This window comes from Cupressus sempervirens, chromosome 9 (genome assembly GCF_028749045.1).
Source record: "Cupressus sempervirens isolate cs-2001-9-10 chromosome 9, ASM2874904v1, whole genome shotgun sequence".
NCBI classification, from domain to species: domain Eukaryota; kingdom Viridiplantae; phylum Streptophyta; class Pinopsida; order Cupressales; family Cupressaceae; genus Cupressus; species Cupressus sempervirens.
In genome coordinates, this window is record NC_143126.1 from 149,279,412 (window position 1) to 149,300,859 (window position 21,448).

General features: G+C 35.9%; 1 protein-coding gene across 2 annotated transcripts in view; it reads left to right on the plus strand.

Moving 5' to 3' along the window:
- LOC149537955 (bystin-like protein) overlaps nucleotides 1-20,570 on the plus strand; it is a 145,904-nt gene extending 125,334 nt beyond the window's left edge. For both annotated transcript variants that reach the window (XM_089799361.1, XM_089799362.1), the window contains exons 10-12: nucleotides 883-955; nucleotides 1,054-1,129; nucleotides 20,225-20,570. In XM_089799361.1, the coding sequence (XP_089655487.1) occupies nucleotides 883-955; nucleotides 1,054-1,129; nucleotides 20,225-20,304 (229 nt within the window). In that variant the 3' untranslated portion in view covers nucleotides 20,305-20,570. The remainder of the gene's footprint in view (nucleotides 1-882; nucleotides 956-1,053; nucleotides 1,130-20,224) is intronic.
- Nucleotides 20,571-21,448: the final 878 nt, after the last annotated feature.

A 21,448-nucleotide genomic window follows, 5' to 3' on the forward strand; every position in this document is an offset into this window, starting at 1 on the left:
CAAGTGGCACAAATTTTGGAGTTTTAAGGATTTTGAATCTTAGGACATGGTCAGATTCCAACCTAGGGCCAGAATTTTCATTTGCAATTTAACTCCAAAATTCTGCAAGTCAGTTTCTTTAGCTCAAAGGGTGAGAGGATTTATATAAAATAGAATATTTAAGTTACATTTATTTCTTATACTTAATTTATATTTTATATAATTTTTTTTAGGATGTTTGAGATAGGCTTCAACTTTATTGGAGTTGTAATAAATGTTTTAGTTTTGGGAGTTTCCAAAAAATTCCAGACAGCCAAATTTCAGGATTCACCAGGTCTTCAACAGTTTCACCTCCCACAAACTTTCTTGACTTTCTAAGATGAAATTGAAACTGGAACAAAGATTTTTCAAAAGGTTCTAACACATTTCATCTCCAGATCCTTGACTAGGTTAGCCCAGCTCTCACTCAGACCCCTGACAGACTTGACCATCCAGTGGGCCATAGTTGCCCAAACTCATCTATTCGACTTGAAGATTTGAAAACTGCTTACAACTAAGACCACCTAAGACCACTAACCTACTGCAGAAATAAAAAAGGGGGGTCTCCATTTGCAATGGGATGATGGTGTGAAGACCATAAAACAGTTCATTCATGCTTTTCTTAATGTCAGTTCGTAGCTCTCTTCTGGAGATTCAATAGGAACTTGTCTTTTATTCTTGGAGTATTGTACTTCCTTCTATCCCATTGGTCATTCTTGTTACTAATGAATATTGCTATCTTGATTAAATCAAAACTAGTTTTGGCATATTTGTTAATTGTTTGTCATTTTGCTTTCATAAGTGCAAATGTTAGATTAGTTTAAATTCTGGGTGATTGAATCTAAATTTTCTAAAATACTCCAGATATAAGAATGAGTTGACAAAGGAGCAAAAGGATTCGTTGGAGCTCTTGGTTCGGTATCAGAAACATTATTTAGTAAGTAGCCTGGTTTTGTTGAATAGCTGAACAGATACAGGCACGACTCAACCACTGAGAATGAAATAAATTTTGATATCAAAATTTTTTCTGTTCAGGTGACACCTGAAATTTTGAGGGAATTGAGGAACAGTCGAAATCGGGGAGAGAAAGATGGCAATCTCATGTCAACTGATATCCTTTGACATGATCTAGTAGTCTACCAATGATTCGTCTTTTTTGTCATTATTATTGTTCTCTCTTTCCTTGATATTGCTAGATCTATTCATTGCAATAATATATTATCAATGATTTAGTTAAGAATCTGTTAGATTAGGAGCACTTGATTTTATGGATTGCTTATCATTAGATGCTCTAGGACTTTTAAATAGTTTGGGACTAAAATATTTTGACTTCTTTCACGTTACATTTGATTTAAGTTTTTATGTTTGGTAATGCTGCATATCTTTGAATCAAATGGCTTATTTAATCTTAACACAGGATACCTAACTAATTCTATATACTATCTATCTTTTGCTTGACAATGTGCATTAGTCCATCAAATCCTAAGCATTTTTATAGATTATCTACAATGAGAACAAGTTTATCCAAAGATGGCTTCAGTCCACATGCTCCAAGTTTCAGCCACATTTGAAACCACAACCTTAAAACAGAAATCAGACATAGAATGATTACCAAGATATTCGATATTAAATTAGTGATTGAAAGTCTCTTTAAAAAAGAGATGCAATGTCTCCTTTTGTGATTGCCCAAAATTTTGCTCGAGAATCACAAGTTCAATTAAAACAAGAGGTTTAGTATAGTCAATTATAACTTCACCAATAATTATGTCTTTAGCAAGATAAAACCTTGGAATAGGTCCTCAATCTTGTTGGATAACATATTTTAATTTAACATAATTCTGCCAAATCTTTCTATAAAGGTTTAGGGTAACATATAAATGCATAAATATTTCTAATAATTTCATTCTATTAATATAAATGATCTGAGAAGTCAAGAATCGCATAATCTGGTTGGAGATGAAGCATATTAGGGTGCCCTAACTTCAGCATGACTATGTCAGTCTCAACCACAGGTCGGAATATTCAGCCACGGGGGTGGGGGGGGGTTGCAGTACGTAACGCAGTATTTATCTCTTGGAAACCCGGCTAGACCGGGCATATCCCTGTTAAAAGATTACAAAGGCACTGTGAGGTGCCACCTTGTTAAGGGATTTGGATGAGACCTGTTAAGATCTTGCTCTGTTAGGAACAGCCTAGTTAAAGGACTTTAGAACACAAGTTAATGCGTCATCCCATTAAGGGATCTATACAAAGAACCTATTAGGGTCCACCCTCGACAGGATTTGCTGTTGCAAAGGTTAAGTAAACAACAGTGAAATGATCTAACAGTTTAGCTATAAGAATCCCAAACCTGGACAGCAATAGCATGGACCAACCAAACTTAATTTATCATTAGAAGTGAAGACGAATGATTAAACTCAGAATTTTATTACACCTGGAAAATGACCAAACAACAAGGCAATGATGTAGATATTCAAGGAAACTTGTACGTTGCAGTATTTTTTCAAACACAGTCAGTCCATTATTCAGTCTTCCGGATTTCATTCCAGAATGGACTTTTAACGATGAAATATCCCAAACCGGATATTTACTGGATTTCTTTTTCTACAATATATTCAGAACTTAACAGAGGCATATGTATCACGAAACACCATAGAAAGCAGAAGATTTACCCATATATATATAAACTCACTGTAATATTCCAACCCTCAGAACTATAGAAAAATCAGAACTCATCTGATGACATTTTCACGAACAGTTTGAATGCAACCCCAAAGATGAAAGTTCTGATATCCCTGAGATACTCTAGCTGGAACTATTATTAAACCGATGATATAGTGACCAAAATAGTTGATACATAGATGATCCAAGATAATTATACGATTGGCGGTGAAGAATGTCAATGCTATTTCATTGAGATATATATATATATTTCTAATACAAGAACTGGCAGATACAATCAACTGAAATACAAACTTAAATGATATACTTCTTTGGCTACCACAAATTACAGTCCCAGTGTAATATCCCTTCCCTAGTTTTATAAAGAATTCAGACTTCCTTCATTGACATTTTTGCAAGCAGTTTGCAAGCAATCTCTGGAATATGCTTGGAGACCAAATACTCTTGAACAAATGCCAAACAAGAACAGTACAAATATAAATGCTAGTCCAATATACTGAGAATTCCAGTTCTCCTATTATGAAATGATAGAAGGCTGTCACACAATAATGATAATACAGCAGTATAGATAATCATATCTCAGAAATTGATATTTCAAACACAACTCTTATTTCATCAATATTGTCATACATACAGCAGTTTTACAGTCACCCGATTGAAAGATTTGATAACTATATTGTATGCAATCAGGGAGGGGGGGACGTGGCACTTGTAGTTACAACGCTCATGGATTCTTCAAAGCTCCCTGCTGTATACAGTGTGCTGTAAGGAAGTTATCTGCAGCAAGAATAACGTGACTGTCAGCTTAACTGCATGTGATTATGTCTTTGCCCCACCTGTAGGTGATGCTCGTGATGGAGTCTCCACAATACTGGAGTTACAGTCAAGCTGGGCAACTGCTGTGACCACCTTACTATCTGCTAACCCTGCAGATCTGTGTACTCCCTATCTGGTGCTGGCCGCAGACTGTAGATATGTTGGCTGTACGTGGTCCCCCTTTAACACACCCGACCTGTATATATTTCCCAGCACTTGTAAATCGGCTACCAGGCGACTCCCACTCTCAGAGGTGAAACAATGCTACTGCAGAACTAGATTACTGATATGTATTTACCTCTCAGCTATAAACGATTGCCAACCTTGTCTGCCATCCAAGCACGCACATCTGCTCACTAAGGACCTGTATGTGCCCAAATAACTCTATAGAGTTCAATCACCAATTCTGCTACCTACCATGAAGCTTCATCAATCTGAAAATCTATGCATCAACTCAACTCTTATTTCTGAACCTGCAATGTGAGCACTAGGTTTGTGTCCAGTCTCACTTCTTTCCTTAAGGGGTTTAGTCCTTAGGAAATATCCAGTCACATTTAGGCAACTTTTAGGATTTAACAATAACAAATATTCATCTTATCGTAACAATTCCAATGCAAATGCCTTCCTTTATAACTTCAAAATGAGGAGAGGTACGAACAACTTAGCAATGTGGGATAAAAGACTCTTTCATTTTTTAGTCACTTAAGTCATTTTGTCATAAAGTGACTTTATAACTTTATAATAACATTAAAATTTTTAAATAACTTAAGTCATTTGAACTTTAATATCTCTTGAAATACTTGTTTGATTGCAATGCCGTTTGAAATAGGAATCTCTCCTCATAATTCCCCATGTGACCAAATACACTTTCTAAAAATAGAAAGGGTCCATCTCTATTACTCCTTACTACACATAGTAAGTATGGCGAATGGAGTCCAAAAGATATCAAACGATGGCCAAATAAATAAATCTCTGAATGTTGGAGACGAATCAATCCTCAAAAGACCTTTTAACCATCCTTATTAGCCTACAAGGATCCAATATTAGGCTAATCCCTGAAATTCTGATGCTGGCAACAAATGGGGACATTACAAACAATAAGATTAGGAAATGTCTATACTAATCTCAATTCACAACCTAGCGTTTACATAAACAAATACAAGTTAAATAACACTGGCACCTGGTTATTGCTGTGAGTGTCCTGCTCCTTCACACGAACATGATAATGGTCAAGCACTACTTGCCAACCAGGTTAGTTGGACTCGTATGGCCTACAGTGGTGACCATTGTGGCACCCAACTCTACTCCTGGAAATGACTTCGGAAGCTGATGTATCTGACCCGTGATTTGCCATGTCCCTTGCAGCATCTAAACTGTATACACTTGCTATTTCTTAGAGCTTGCGGCCAATTCCTATCATCTTCGTGTTTAGATCTCCAACTTGGGCGTGACTATTGGTGAAGGCTATGAGTGCCACCTGATTGTGATTGTTATTGCTCATGCCTCCCACTACTGTCACACTTCCCATGGAACTTGACATACAATCCACTATCTACCCCAGGGATGGTCCGACTAACTTTGCCATTCTCATGTATAGATAGTAGTGTTTATCACTTTTGCTGCTGCACAACTTCTCACCCCCCTTCATATTTAGCAAACCCTTGATCATACTCCCTTACCAATTATTATATAGAAAATAATACCCAAAATGCTGCCAACCGACTACTACTGAATGTAGGAACTCATGGAACACTATTATTCTACACTCTGCATACCTGAAGTTCATGTGATCTCACAAGGAATATTGGGGCTACGTCTAGTCTCCCATAATTTCTTAAGGGGTTTCGTCCTTAAGAGAGCTAGTCACATTTAAGCAACCTTCTTCTATTTTTGAATAATCTCACATTTCATTGTGTCAATCCCAAGGAGGCTCATTGCTTTTATAACCTCGATATGAGGGGAAGTACAAATAACTAGGAAATGTGGGATAAAAACCATTTTTGTCCTCTAGTCACTTAAGTTATTTTGTTATAAAATGACTTTGAGTCATAAAGTAACTTTATAAATCCACTTCAATATTTCCCCAACGAAACCAAATAAACTTCTGTGATTGGCTGACATCCTCGAGATCAATGCCGTTAGCCTATTTGGATGGGGAGATAGACCAACAAGGTGCCAGTAAGGTCTAGCACGGAGAAGGGGACATTATAGTTGTCCCTTCCCGGGGTTGGTTGCCCTCGAGCAATCTCAGTGCTGGATGCTGCAGATTGATTCACCCTCCCAAGTGGTGTCTTCAAATGGCACATCTTTCCAGTGGACTAAATACTCCGTGATGGATCTGTTTCGTAGCTTGCACTCCTTGATCTCAATCACTTCGGCTGGAACCAAAACCAGTTTCTATTCTTCATCAAGTGGGGGTAATTTAATGGAAGGCACTATATGCTGGCCAACCGCCTTCTTGAGGCAAGACATGTGAAAAAATTATAGATTTATTGTCTTTTGGCAAGTTCAGCTTGGAAGCAACCCCTCCAATCCTCCTAGTAATGCGATAGGGACCATAAAATCTAGGCTGAAGCTTCTCGAATCCACTCTTCTTCAAGGAACTCTACCTGTAAGGTTGGAGACAAAGGTAAACCATGTTGCGCAATTCAAAACTCCGCTTTGTCTAGTGGCGATTAGTGTACATCTTCTGTTGCTTTTGAGCCTGTAGGATATTCTCCCAAAGAGACCGGAGGATGTCCTGCTGGTCTTGTATCCAATCTCCAACTAACGGTGCTCTACTATCCTGTAAGGCTAGATTTATGAATGATAGAGGTTAGTTGCCATAGAGAGCTCGAAATGGTGTCATTCGGATGGACATGTGGTAGGAGTTGTAGCAGTACTCCCCTAAATATAACCATTTAACCTATAAACCCTTTGTTGCCCCACTACATAGTTCCGGAGAAAACCCTCTACCCATTTGTTTACTGTCTCAATCTGTCCCTCCGATTGTGGGTGGTAACTTGTGCTGTGTGTCAATTTCGTACCTACCAATCTGAATAATTCTTGCCAAAAAGTCTATCCCTGTCGCTCACAATGGTCTGAGGTAGACCATGTAGACAAAAAACCTCTTGAAAAAACAACTCGGCTGCTTGAGACGCTGACCAGTTCGCTACTATAGCGTAGAAATGAGCAAACTTAGTCAATTTGTCCACAACCACAAAAATGGAATCTCTACCTTGCACTCTTGGCAATCTTGTAATGAAGTCCATGGAGATACTTTCCAATTTCTGTACTGGAATAGGGAGAGGTTGTAATAATCCGGTTGGAAACTCGTGCTCCAACTTGTTTTGCTGGAAAATCTAGCATTCTCTGACATGCTGAAGGACATCATCCTTGAGGCCCTTCCATGAAAACCTTTCTTTGACTTGCCTATAGGTTTTGAAGAAACCTGGGTGTCCGGGTGATGGTGCATAATGAAGAGTCTCCATGATTTTTCCTTTGAGCTTAGACTCTGGCATGAGATAGATCCTATCCTTATAAAAAATCACATCATTGATTACCTTGTACTTGTAAATTTTAATAGATCTTGATTGGTGGAGACTTAGCAATTATGTTTCAGTCTGATTCCCTTGATTTAGTAGACTTCTGTATTCGTTATTTGAGTGCTTAACTTCTTAATTATATATTCTGTAATGACCTGTACCAGCAAGGCTATAAAATTTTCCAACACGGTATTAAGATGGCCAGTATTTTACTATCCCGAATTGTCCTTTTCCCACCTTGTTAACTCTTAGAATCATAAATATACCCAGTTGCTTATAAATAACCAATAATGAGAATCTCATAATAATCACCCAAATAGAATTTCGTCTAACTCCTTATTGGAACTGATATTTAGAATGATATTAAGGATTCAAAAGTAGGAACATACATTACAAACCGAGTACTAAACCAATAACCTTTCCATAATTCTAAAGTATGTTATTGCATTAAATAACAACAATACAATAACCGGCTACTTCTAGATAACTCATAAGACGTTATTGTATTATACAACAGCAATACAATAACCAATAACTATAAATCCAATCGTAAACACAGTTCTACAGTTAGATTGGAAAACTAAAGAGAAGAACTTGTAAGCACAACCGAGACACCTAAATGATATCTCCCCTGACAATGGTTTTTCGTCCACTGCCTGCCTGCACGAGGGGCTACGTCCTCACATTCGCTGAAAGCTGAAGCTTTCTGAAAACTCTCATAAGAGAGAACTGGAAATCTGAATAGTAAATCAACCCTACTCCTCCACGAGTCTTTCCCCTTTTTAACACAAAACTGAGACCCTTCGACTTCCCTCTGGCCATCGTCTTATTCCTCCTTGTCCTCATGTGACCACAAGGAATATTAATTTGTCCTTTAATAATAAATCTCTAGCTTATTTAATATTGCAAATTCGGTTCTTCTTAATAATTCTAATGTCCCCAAAAAAGGGACATTACATATTCTTGCTGAAGTAGTATTCTATTTTGGTCTGAGATCTATATGCTAGTTTTATTGATATGATCTTCAGATACAAATGAGGCTAGTATATATACATATTGAAACATAACCAAGTAGGAGCCTGACCCTACGTGGTCATGCCTCAATATATATACATATTAGCACCTGTTCATTATTAAACACAACCGATACTAATGACACCTGATAACAAGTCTTAGCAAGTTAACGCTTAACAGATGCCAAGGATGATCCTTGATTAATCAATCGGTGTAAGCAAGTTAATGATGATCGGTGATAACATTTGATAGCAGTTGGTATGTGATATAATATCACTCTATGTTTATTGACAACAAATCATATATTTGATGCAAACGATATCTTCAATATCTGAATGTACGAGATTAATATTATATCAAGAATGAGGAATATAATGCAGTGTTATAGTTGCAAATATATATATATATATATATATATATATATATATATATATATATATATATATATATATATATATATATATATATATATATATATATATATATATATATATAATGTCAACTACTAACTTCTGACCAGCAGATGTTTCAATACACTAACTGATAACATTCGTAACACTCCCTGTTAAGTACCACTCAACTGTGGCTTAACGATTATGGTGTCTGGCGAAATCCGGCCCGAAGAACCATAACAAAATTTTCATGGTGTCCGGCAAAATCCGGCCCGAAGAACCATGATGGTTAATGTGTGACAAAATTTGGCCTGAATAACCATAACAATAATTTTCATGGTGTCCGGCAAAATCCGACTCGAAGAACCATGATGGTTATCAATGTGTCCGGCGAAATCCGATCCGAAGAACAATGATAACACTTCAACACTTTTGATGTTAGAAGGTTGGTCAACTATTGATAAGATTGTCACCTTACCATAGTGACCTTAAACAAATATGAAAGATTGTCACCTTTCATTTTACAAGTTTGCAAACAATCTAATTTTCAATATTCATGAATATATATAAATTTACAAATATAATTACAATTTCAAATTTGTCATACCAAGTTTACCTCTAAAGTACTCTATTATCATCCTTTCAAGAGGTTTGGTAAAAATATTAGCATTTTGTTCATCGGTGCTGATATAGATCAGCTTGATCACATTTCTGTCAACCATGTCCCTAATATAGTGTTATGGAGTTTCTGTTAATATTTAGTGTCGAAAGAAGCAAAACATGAATTACTTGATATACTAATAATACTGTTGATGCCATATGTATTACAGGGATCCACGTACACATACATGTGTGCATACATCCATGAATTATAATATCTGTTATCGGCATCACTGAGATTATGTAATTGACATACTTCATTGTGTTTAGGCACTTATATTATCATGCCTTGTTATCGGGCAAATATTCCCTATCGTGCCTTGTGTTGTAATCGGCACTTATGATACATTTGTTATTTGTTTGTTTGGATTAATTAACATGCCTCTGAAGAGGCATGTCTCTAGGTGGCCTTTGGGCCACGTAGAGACATGACTCTTCGGAGTCGTCTATCCACAATTTTTATATGAGAATTTGCTGCCGCAGGGAAAGTATCAATCCCGCGGCAATCAAGTAATTGCAGTCAGCGAGAAACATAATATATATTGCTCTTTGTTATCATTAGCATCTTATCTATTACATAGCATTTCAGTACTGCTGTTGCTGCTAAAGGAAGAAGATAATCAAATTCATATTACTGAGATCGCTGCCAACGTAAAGCAAAGTCAATCTGCATTTTGCAAGTAAGATACTCTTTGCAAATATCTATTTGTAATTGTTTTATCTATCAGAGATCCACAAAACTTAACATGGTATCAGAGCCAAGTCCTTTCTATAAAGCTTGAACAACTTGAAGGAATATCCTGATTAGATTTATAGTCATTTATTTTGTGGACTAAAATCTTTACCAATCAAAATGGTCAATGGTATCAAAGTTGAAGATAGACTAGAAGGCGATTCCAATTATACAACATGGAAATTACGAATGAAGGTAACCTTAAAAGATAACGATCTCAAACAATTCATTGAAAAATCTGAGCATCCACCAAAAGAAAATGATGAATTGAATAAGTGGGAAAAAGACAATGCTAGAGCCATGAAATTGATTGTTGATGGAGTTAAGGATCATCTACTCCCTATTATTTCTGAACTAGACACTGCACACGAAATGCTCCAAACACTTGAAGAAATGTTTGAGATAAACAATACAACGAGAATTCTAAATTTGAAAGACAGTCTCTCCAACATTAAGATGAACAAAGGAGAAACTGTTACATCCTATTTCATGAGGATAAATGAACTAAGGAACCAGCTCTCTAAAAATGGTCACGTTTATGATGAAAAAGAATTAACCATGATAGCTCTAAGAGGATTGCCACCATCATGGAAAACCTTCTGTCAAGGAGTATGTGCTCGATACAAACTTCCCAAACTCGGTCGACTAAAGGATGATTGTATTAAAGAGGAAAGTATGTTATTACAAGATAATACTTTGATTGGAAGCAATCTTCATGCTCTTTCAACTCATGTTGATAAAAAGAAGAAACCAAATTGCAAAAGTAAAAGAAGGCATGTGGATTACTCTAAGATGCAATGTTTTAGATGTGACAAATATGGCCACTCTGCCTTTAAATGTCCTGATAGATTGAAACACCAAGCATCTTTTGCCGAAGTCAGTGATTATGATATAGAGTCAGAGAAACAACCATTCTAAAAGGAATTTGTAAGTATCCTTAACATGAGTAAAATATTAAGAGGGAGTTCTTTATTATTTTCATGTAATGCAAATAAATGTTAAATACTTCTCAAAAGTAAATTTAGTTGTTATAATTCTAAGATAGAGTCTTAGAATATGAAATAAATTACCATAATTTTATATGTAATATTTGCTTCTCATATAAGCTATGTGCTTTGACCTTTTTGGTTAGAAATGTACTACAGAAAGAGGGAATTAAATGAGGAGTCCGTTTTATCATTTAGAGGGAGAATGCGGATGATATCTTGTTAACCTCAGTAAACCTAATCTTATTGATAAAGAGGGAGTAGATCATGCTGAGATGGTTTCTCTAATGAAATATAAGTTGTCACAGTCAAGAGGATTGTGACCATGTGACTATGTTTGGGCCTATCCCCTGTGTGTATCATGAGGAGGTGATGACTTCCAAATGATTATATCACTTGTATTTGGGAGAAGTTGTTGGAAGGTGACGATCTTACAATCAACTTGTATTATGAGATCTAATAGATTGAGTAAATGGTGAATGTCTTGTATCTCAGCATTCTAGGAGGCCATTACTTTTAGAGTACTTGGTGAATATCATTGATATTCTGGGAGGCCAATACTCTTGATGTCAATGTGATATCTAAAACGTTTTGAGTAAGTGGTGAATATCATTGATATTCTGGGAGGCCAATACTCTTGATGTCAAATGTGATGTTTAAAACATTTTGAGTAAGTGGTGAATATCATTAATATTTTGGGAGGCCAATACCCTTGATATCAAATGTGATATCTAAATAATTTTGGAGTACTTGGTGAATATTGGATGTCAATATTCTGGGAGGCCAATACTCTTGATATCAAATGTGATATCAAACCTTGTTTTTGAGTACTTGATGAATATCGGATGTCGATATTTTGGGAGATCAAGAGTCTTGATATCAAATGTGATATCTTACCCTAGTTTGAGTAATTAATGAATATCATATGTTGATATTCTGGAGATTAATACTCTTGAGATTATATGTGTATCATGGACATCTCTAGACATTGCTTAAGTACAAGTAGAGATCATTGGATATACCATGTATTGTTCATATTGTGTTGATTATATGATGATTATGACTTATTGATTTTTTCTTCTCCCTAGCTAAAGAGGGAGTGTTAATGTTTAGCGTCAGAAGAAGCAAAACATGAATTACTTGATATACTGATAATACTGTTGATGTCATATATATTACAGGGATCTATGTACACATATATGTGCATACATCCATGAATTATAATATTTGTTATTGGCTTCACTGAGATCATGTTATTGACAGACTCATTGTGTTTAGGCATTTATATTATCATTCCTTGTTATCGGGCAAATATTCCCTATCGTGCCTTGTGTTGTAATCGGCACTTATAATACATTTGTTATTTGTTTGTTTGGATTAATATGTGTATACAATGCTTATATGGGAATTCGCTGCCGTAGGGAAAGTATCAATCCCATGGCAATCAAGTACCTACAGTCAGCGGCAAACATAATATATATTGCTCTTTGTTATCATTAGCATCTTATCTATTACATAGCATTTGAGTATTGCTGTTGCTGCTAAAGGAAGAAGATAATCAAATTCATATTACTGAGATCGTTGACAAAGTAAAGCAAAGTCATTCTGCATTGTGCAAGTAAGATACTCTCTCCAAATATCTATTTGTAATTGTTTTATCTATTAGAGATCCACAAAACTTAACTATTTCGATGTGCTTTGATCAATTGTGGAACACTGGATTAGTGGAGAGTTTGATGCAGCTCTGGTTATCACAATGAATCACTGTGGGATCTAATTTCTTTCCAAATAATTCAAATAATAGCTTCCATAACTGTACTCCTTCACGCGCTCCCATGGAGGCTGCCATGTATTCAGCTTCGGTAGAGCTCAAGGCAACTATAGGTTGTTTTCTACTGAACCATGATTCATTGTTGATCCAAGACTGAAGTAACATCCGGTTGTATTCTTAGGGTTTATGGAACAACGAGTCCAATTAGAATAGTATAACCTTCAAGTTTGATTTCAACATTTGTGTACTTTAGTCCAAGACCAATAGTGTCATGTAGATATCTCAAAATGTGTTTTGCAGCCATTAGATGTATCTTCTTAGGCTCACACATAAAGTGACTTAATACTTTTGTGGCATAGCATATATCGGGTCTAGTAGTTACCAAATACATGAGAGATCCAATAATTTGTCTCTAGAGAGTAGGATCAATAGATTCTGAATGTACCAAATTAGAGATTTTGAAATATATATTAGGATCACCTTCATTCTTTGAGTATCCTAATTTGGTGAGGTGGCTGTCTATCCTTTCATACCAAGCTTGAGGTGCTTGTTTAAGACCATAAAAAGCTTTCTTGAGTTTACACACATATAGATTCTTATTTTTTTATGACAAAACCTTTAGGTTGTTCAATAAATATTTTTTCATTTATGACTTCATTAAAAAATGCAGTCTTTACATCCATTTGGTGTATCTTCCATCCTTTAGCTACTACAATTGCAATAATTGTTCTAATCGAAGTATAACGAGCAACCAGAGCAAAGGTTTTTTCATAATCAATGCCTACCTTCTAGGAAAACCTTGCTTTATGTTTCTCAATGCTACCATATGCTGCATATTTGATTTTATATAACCACTTTGAAGAAACAACTGATTTGTCTTTAGGTCTGGTACAATATCCCATACGTCATTTTGTAGTATCGACTAATATACTTCAGCCATAGCATCTTTCCATGCTTGACAAGTTAGGTCTTTATCAACAATAGTTGGTTCATATTTGGCAAGCTCAGTAACTAGAGTAGTATAACAAGATTTTTTTTCTGGTTTTCTTGCTTTCCTTGGAAGTTCCATCTGGTTCAACATTATTTTCTTCGATCATTTTTCTTGCCCACAAAGGCCTTTTCTTAATATTGGAGGTATCTCTATCTTCTGTATCTAGTGATAGTTCATTTTCTTCTGATGTGTTCTCCCTTTGAATTTCAGTTTGAGGATTTTCATCTAAGTCTATAATGGGCTCATCTTCTTTATTTTTAGATAGTTTTAATGCAATGTTTTCCTCGAATGTGACATCTCTACTTACTTTAATTGATCTTTGTCCAAGGACATAAACTCTATACCCTTTTGAGTTTTCATTATACCCAACAAATATCCCTTTCTTTTCAGAAGGTTCTAACTTAGTTCTTCTTTCTTTAGGTATGTGAATATAAACAGGGCAACCAAAAATTCCAAAGTGACTTAAGTCAGGTTTATTCTCTGTAAAGACTTCTTCAAGTGTTATGTTTTGTAGTATAGAGTAGGGACATTTGTTTCGTATGTATACAACAATATTTGTGGCTTCCACCCAAAATGAAAAATGTAGGTTTTGATCATGGAGCATGGCTTTTGCTGCTTAGACAATGGTTCTATTTTTTCTTTCTGCTACCCCATTCTGTTGAGGATTATAAGGTACTATATACTCCCTTTTAATCCCAATAGAGGTATACAAAGCTTTGAAATTTTCAAAAGTATATTCTCCCCCATTGTCTGATCTTAAAGTTTTAATTCTTTTTGACTTTTGATTTTCAACAATCTCTTTAAATTCTTTAAATTTTGATAGAACCTCATTTGATTTTTTGACTTTTAGAAAATAAATCCAAGTTTTCCTAGAGAAATCATCAATGAATATTATGTAGTAAGAATAACCTCCTAGAGAGAGTGTTGGCACAGGCCCACGTAAGTCAAAGTGAACTAGTTCCAGAACTGATTTAGACTTGTGTTCACTAGGAGGGAAATTTTTTTTAATGTTCTTTCGTAGAGGACATCCTTTATAGGTGCCTATGTGTTTTGAACTTAGGCTCATTGTTCTAGAGGTGATTTTCTCTATATTTGGAAGTGAACTAAATCCAATATGTCCAAGTCTTCTATGCCATACTTCATTAGAATTTGTCATTGCGTGATTAAGAGCTTGCTTTTGAATATTGCATAGTTTATATAAGGTCTCGTCTTTGGTTCCTATGGTGATAGCATTTAGGCCAATACAAAACTTTGTCTTCATTGAAGGTGACTTGAAATCCTTCATCAGCTAGTCCCGAAATTGAAATTAGATTTCTTTTTATGCCTAGTACAAAAATAACATCTTTTAATTTTAGTGTAACTCTAGTCCTTAGTTGAATAGAACAGGTCCCAATCCCTCTAACTGGATGGGTGGAGTTATCTCCAATGGTGACTCCTTCAGAAAGGTAATTTTCAAAGGTTTCAAAATTTTCTTTGAATCTTGTTATATGTTGGGAAGCACCGCTATCTATTATCCACTCATTTTCATTTGAGTTTATCTCACTTGATAAAGTGGAGTAGAATAATAGATTTTCATCTTTCTTTGTTATTGCTTAAGAAGCTATAAGATGTTTTCCCTTTTCGGAGAATTTTTGAAGGTATGTCTAAGTTTCTCACACTTGTAACATTTAACTTTGGAAAAATCATTTCTTTTGTAATTATTATTCTTTTTCTTTTTGTCATGTTTCTTTCTTTTAAATTTCCTCTTTTTACCTTTGTAATTTGAAACTGAAAAAAGAGCTTGATTTTCTCCCTCTTAATTTGAGATGATCCCTCTAGAGATTAGCGTTGATTCTTCTAATGTGCAATCATTCTTTAGTTGATCAAAAAGTGGTATAGAAGGTCTGCTGATTACTTGGATGAATGCTTCCCATGATAAGAGCAATCCTCTAAGTGCTATTATCGATAATTCTTGATCTTCTACTTTGCTTCCAATGGCATTTAGATGATTTTTTAATTTCGGAGATCTTTCCAAAATATGATGAGATTATTTCCCTTTTACTCATTTTAGTATTCATTAGTTGATTTTTTAGTGTAATCAATTGACTTGAGTTGTTGATTTCAAACGTGTCCTTAATTGTTTTGAATACTTCAAATGCCTTCTTTAGGATTGATATGGGTGGAAGAATGTGATCTTTAACGGAATCCACAATGATTTTTCTGGCTTTATTATTTCATCTTTTAGCTTTTTCTGCCTCATCTTCAGGAATCGAAATATCTGATTCAATAAAAGATTCTAGTTCTAATCCTTCAAGGATTCTGGTAATTCAAATTTTCCAAGAAAAGAAATTCGCTGCTCCTTTGAGTCTGTCTTCTACTATTACATTATTTGACATATTGTCCCTTTTATTTATTAAAAAAACCCAGTATAAGAGTCTCTCTACCAGTTAGGCTCTGATACCATGTAAATTTCAATAGTTCTTGATTGGTGGAGACTTAGCAATTATGTTTCAGTCTGATTTCCTTGATTTAGCAGACTTCTGTATTCCTTATTTGAGTGCTTGACTTCTTAATTATATATTCTTGCTGAAGTAGTATTCTGTTCTGATCTGAGATCTATATGCCAATTTTATCGATATGATCTGCAGATACAAATGAGGCTAGTATATATGCATATTGAAACATAACCAAGTAGGGGCATGACTCTATGTGGTCATGCCTCAATATATATACATATTAGCACCTGTTCATTACTAAACATAACTGATACTAATGACACCCGATAACAAGTCTTAACACTCAACCGATGCCAAGGATGACCCCTGATCTATCAATCGGTGGGAGCAAGTTAGTAATGATCGGTGATAACATTTGATAGCAGTCGGTATGTGATATAATATCACTCTATGATTATCGGTAGCGAATCATGTTTCAACGATATCTTCGTTATCCAAATGTACAAGATTAATATTATATTAAGAATGAGGAATATACTGCAGAATTATAGTGATAGAATTATATATATATATATATATAGAGAGAGAGAGAGAGAGAGAGAGAGAGAGAGAGAGAGAGAGAGAGAGATAATGTCAACTACTAACTTCTGACCAGCAGATGTTTCAATATACTAACTGCTAAAATTCTTAACAGTACCTGTACCTGTGCAATCTGTTCAACTTGTTCACCCTGTATGGTTGTCTCAAAGGTCAGCTCCTCATTAACTGAGTAATTGTCCTCAATATCAATCTGGTCTGAAGATCCTGCCTGTTCAGGTCGGATGTGACTAAAATTGTATGGTTTCCTATTCATGCCTATCTGACATTCTTCCTCTTGTAACTAGCCCGCAACTTAAATAATTTACCCACAAGTTGGCAAGTCTTGTGGCTTTGATACCATTCTAAGAATCCCAGACCTGGACAGCAATAGCATGGACCAACCAAACTTAATTTATCGTTAGAAGTGAAGACGAACGATTAAACTCAGAATTTTATTTCACCCACAAAATGACTGAACAACAATGCAATGGTGTAGATATTCAAGGAAACTTGTACGTTGCAGTATGTTTTCAAACACATTCAGTCCATTATTCAGTTTTCCGGATTTCATTCCAGAATGAATTTTTAGCAATAAGATTAGGAAATGTCTATACTGATCTGAATTCACAACCTGGCGTTTACATAAACAAATACAAGTTAAATAACACTGGCACCTAGTTATTGCTACGAGTGTCCCACTCCTTCACGCAAACATGCTAATGGTCGAGTTCTACTTGCCAACCCGGTTAGTCGGACTCATATGGCCTACGATGGTGACCATTGTGGCACCTGTCTCTACTGCTGGAAATGACTTCGGAAGCTGATGTATTTGACCCATGATCTCCTATGTCCCTTGTGGCGTCTAAACTGTATACACCCGCTCTTTGGTAGAGCTTGCGGCTTACCATTCCATCACACTCTGTGTTAATCCCTATCATCTTCACGTTCAGATCTCCAGCCTGGGCATGACTATTGGTGAAGGCTGTGAGTGCCACCCGATTGTAACTGTTATTGCTCGTGCCTCCCACTACTGTCACACTTCCCACGGAACCTGTCGTACAATCGACTGTCTACGCCAGGGATGGTCCGACTAACTCTGCCATACTCACGTATAGATAGTAGTGTTTATCACTTTTGCCGCTGCACAACTTCTCCCCCACCTTCGTATTTAGCAGACACTTGATCATACTCCCTTACTAGTTATTATATAGAAAATAATACCCAAAATGCTGCCAACCTACTACTACTGAATGTAGGAACTCATGGAACACTATTATTCTGCACTTTTTATACATGAACACGGTGCGATCTCATGAGGAATACTGGGGCTACGTCCAGTCTCCCAAAACTTCTTAAGGGGTTTCATCCTTAAGAGAGCCAGTCACATTTAAGCAACCTTCTTGTATTTTGAATAGTATCACATTTTATGGTGTCAATCCCAAGGAAGTTCATTGCTTTTATAACCTCGAGATATGAGGGGAAGTACAAATAACTAGGCAATGTGGGATAGAAGTCATTTTCGTCTTCTAGTCACTTAAGTTACTTTTGTTATAAAATGACTTTAAGTCATAAAGTAACTTTATAAATCCACTTCAATATTTCCCCAACGAAACCAAATAAACTCCTGTGACTGGCTAGCATCCTGAAGATCAATGTCGTTAGCCTATTCGGATGGGGAGATAGACCAACGAGGCGCCAGTAAGGTCTAGCGTAGAGAAGGGGACATTACATTAGCTACTGCCCAGTTCCGAATGATGCTCTGCCTTCTCTTGGCTCTGCAACTTCGTTTCACTGATCACTTGTGTGCTTGCCTCTCCCTGCTTGTGCACCGTTACTCTTTGCACTGTTCAGGCACATTCTGCTCTTCTCAGTACAATCACTTCTTGAAGATGATAGCTCTAATCACTCTTCTTCACTTTATGAGATTCTACCTTAGCTTAGCTCTTCTGGCTCCTTGGCTAATCGCTGGCAATCTAACCTTTACCCTTTCAGCTTTGTTTTCTTTTATACTCTTCTCTTGCTTTGCTTGGAAGATTTTCTCTGGGAATTCAAAATTTGAAATCTCACCCTACTCACTAATTTAGCCTCTCATTGCAGTAGTGCTCCGTTCTTGTTAGGTTGTGGCATGCTCATACAGGAGTCACGGGTGTCGTGTTCTCAATGACTTGCTTTAGTTTGAATTCTTTCAACTATTTCTGGATCCTTTCTTCCATCACCATTAAATGTGACGTTGAGTGCACTTTTATCCTTTTTGTGACTAGGCAGTCACGGGTTTCTTGCTTCATGCTCATTATGCTGACCTGGGTAAATCAACTGATTGTGTCTTCCGTTTCTTCCGCTTTGCTTCCTTTCGATTACGTGGACTTCACATAGAATGCTTTGTCTAAGTGCAACACTTTTGTCATCGCCTCTACTGGGCCTTTACATCTCCTCTACTCTGATTACCCATGTGAGTTAGAGTCCCACATTAGTGTGCCTTGCCGGTTATGCCTCTCTAGCGGTAATGATTCCTTAACATGTGTTGCCAACAATGACAACACTTTTGATGACTAAGTCTACCAGTTGATCTACTGGTTATTCTTCAAGACACTTAGGCCAATAGACTAAGCCCAAGGCTGGGAAGTATCCATACTCCGCCTGTTAGTCACAAGTGACAGGAACTCTTGTCCATCCAGCATTTTGTGGGATACTTAGAAGGCTAAGACGCACCTGCTGACCTTGTTGGGGTCCTTAATTTTTACATGGTGGTTTATAAGAGATTTCAGTAAATAAATGATTAATTACTACAATAAAGGATATACATAGGTCATATATGCAGTTACAAAATATTGATAGATATTCTATTTATCTTTATCTTGCATACCGCAAACAAATAGCATCAATATGGTCCGTATCAAAATCAAGGATTTAAAAACTGAGACAAATTGCCTTTGCCAAATAACCTAGGACCTGCTTCAAAGGTGGCTTCTCTGTCACCAATAATAGGAAAACTAGAGAAATTCACATAGAAGTAAATTGGAAGATCTTTATTTTCCAAATTTTAATGCCCACACCTTAATGCGTTGTGTTCCCTTATGACCCTCTCCCACATTTACGGAAAGTTCAGATTCTTAGAGAATGCTATCTTTCTGAAAGGAATTATGAGTGATATTGAATACAAGAAATTGTGATGGAGGATGGAGTCCAATGGCACTTTCTGGATGCATTTTCAGCATTCTGGGAGCTCTCCACACTTGTTGAAGAAGTAGAACATTTTATGAAACCCTTGTTAATTCAGGAGATTGGACCAGGCTCATTCTATACCCAAAAGACAAAAACCTTTTTGGCCATAAGTTTTGTGGGTGAAAATCCACTTAGTTGAGTGAGTGGATTTATACAGACTTCAATGTTGTACTGAATGTTTGTACCAGTTGATTCTCTAGTGTTTGGTTGGATTGTAGGTAGTGCTCCTGGTATTCAAATCCATTTTGCAGCAGTACTTTGTGGGGTGGGTGGTTGCTAAATATAATCGATGTTGATAAAATGTACATTTTTTGCTCTCGCATTGTGTTTCACCTTATTTACTGCACTTTATTTTTGTTGTTATTTTGAAACAATTTTTAGTGTTCCTTAATTAACATTACCATCTGCAGTTTCTGTTATAAATAAAACAATCGAAGAAGATAGATGGGATGTTCCAGAAGTTCCAATGGATGAGGACTAGTGACAGAAAATGCAGACAGAAAAGTTTATTTTGGATGGCACAGTTGTAGACGTGCTAAATTTTGATTATTGAATATTGTTCTGGTGTTTATTACTCTTGGGCCCGAGCATCTCTGTTTTTGCTTATTAATTTGCAATATATCATAGTGATTTGATTGAAAGAAGTGGACCTGTCTTTTTTTCTTTCCGAAATTCTAAATTGGTTAGTGTTAAACAATCACTCTTAATAAGATATAAGCCAACCTTGCATGAGTGATGCATATGCTATTACAGTCTGATTATGGTTGTTTGCTTTCCTAGGTATAGTTAAGATGGGATATTTGTATAAAGAAGAGGTTTTATGCATATAGCATAGCTACCTCCTCATACAACTATTAAGAGAGTATATTTTCAAATTTGAGAGTTCTTCTTTATAGTATTAATGAGAAGAACACTAATCTAATTACTATAAAAGTTGAATATATTTGTTGATATCAATCAAGCTAAATAATTATCCGGAGCTGTTTCTTGCCAACGTTTTTTTAACATGAATAATTCTTCAACAATTAACAATTGGTTAAAGTTGAATATATTTGTTGATATCAATCAAGCTAAATAATTATCCGGAGTTGGTTCTTGCCAATGTTTTTTTAACATGAATAATTCTTCAACAATTAACAATTGGTTAACTGTGGATTACATACAGAATAGTATTTAATATTTATCAAGCTTACGTGCAGGACAATGCAATTATGGTTAAAGTTTAATCCCTAGGTATTGGTTGATGAAATTTCTTCAGTACAATGGCTACATAATCGAATAGGAACAAACACACTTATTCCACAGGGTTTTCTATTTCAAAGAAAGTGAATGCTGATGTTTCGTCAGGAGACCTTGGGTACATATACTCAACATCTTGCAAGTTTCCAGCAGTCATTGTGGACAAATAGTTCTTGGACTGACAAAATTAAGTATTTTCTGTATCAATAATAGTTGCACAATTAATTACAAGATCAAGTCCATTTTAAAGGATTTGCATGAAACTGGTATTTAAAATAAATAAATAGTGAATGGAGAAAAATGAGTCTATATGTAGGGGTTGGTGTGAAGGGTTTTTGGCAGTTGATTTTGAGTGAGCATGAGCACTTTGGGAAGACAAGGACCAA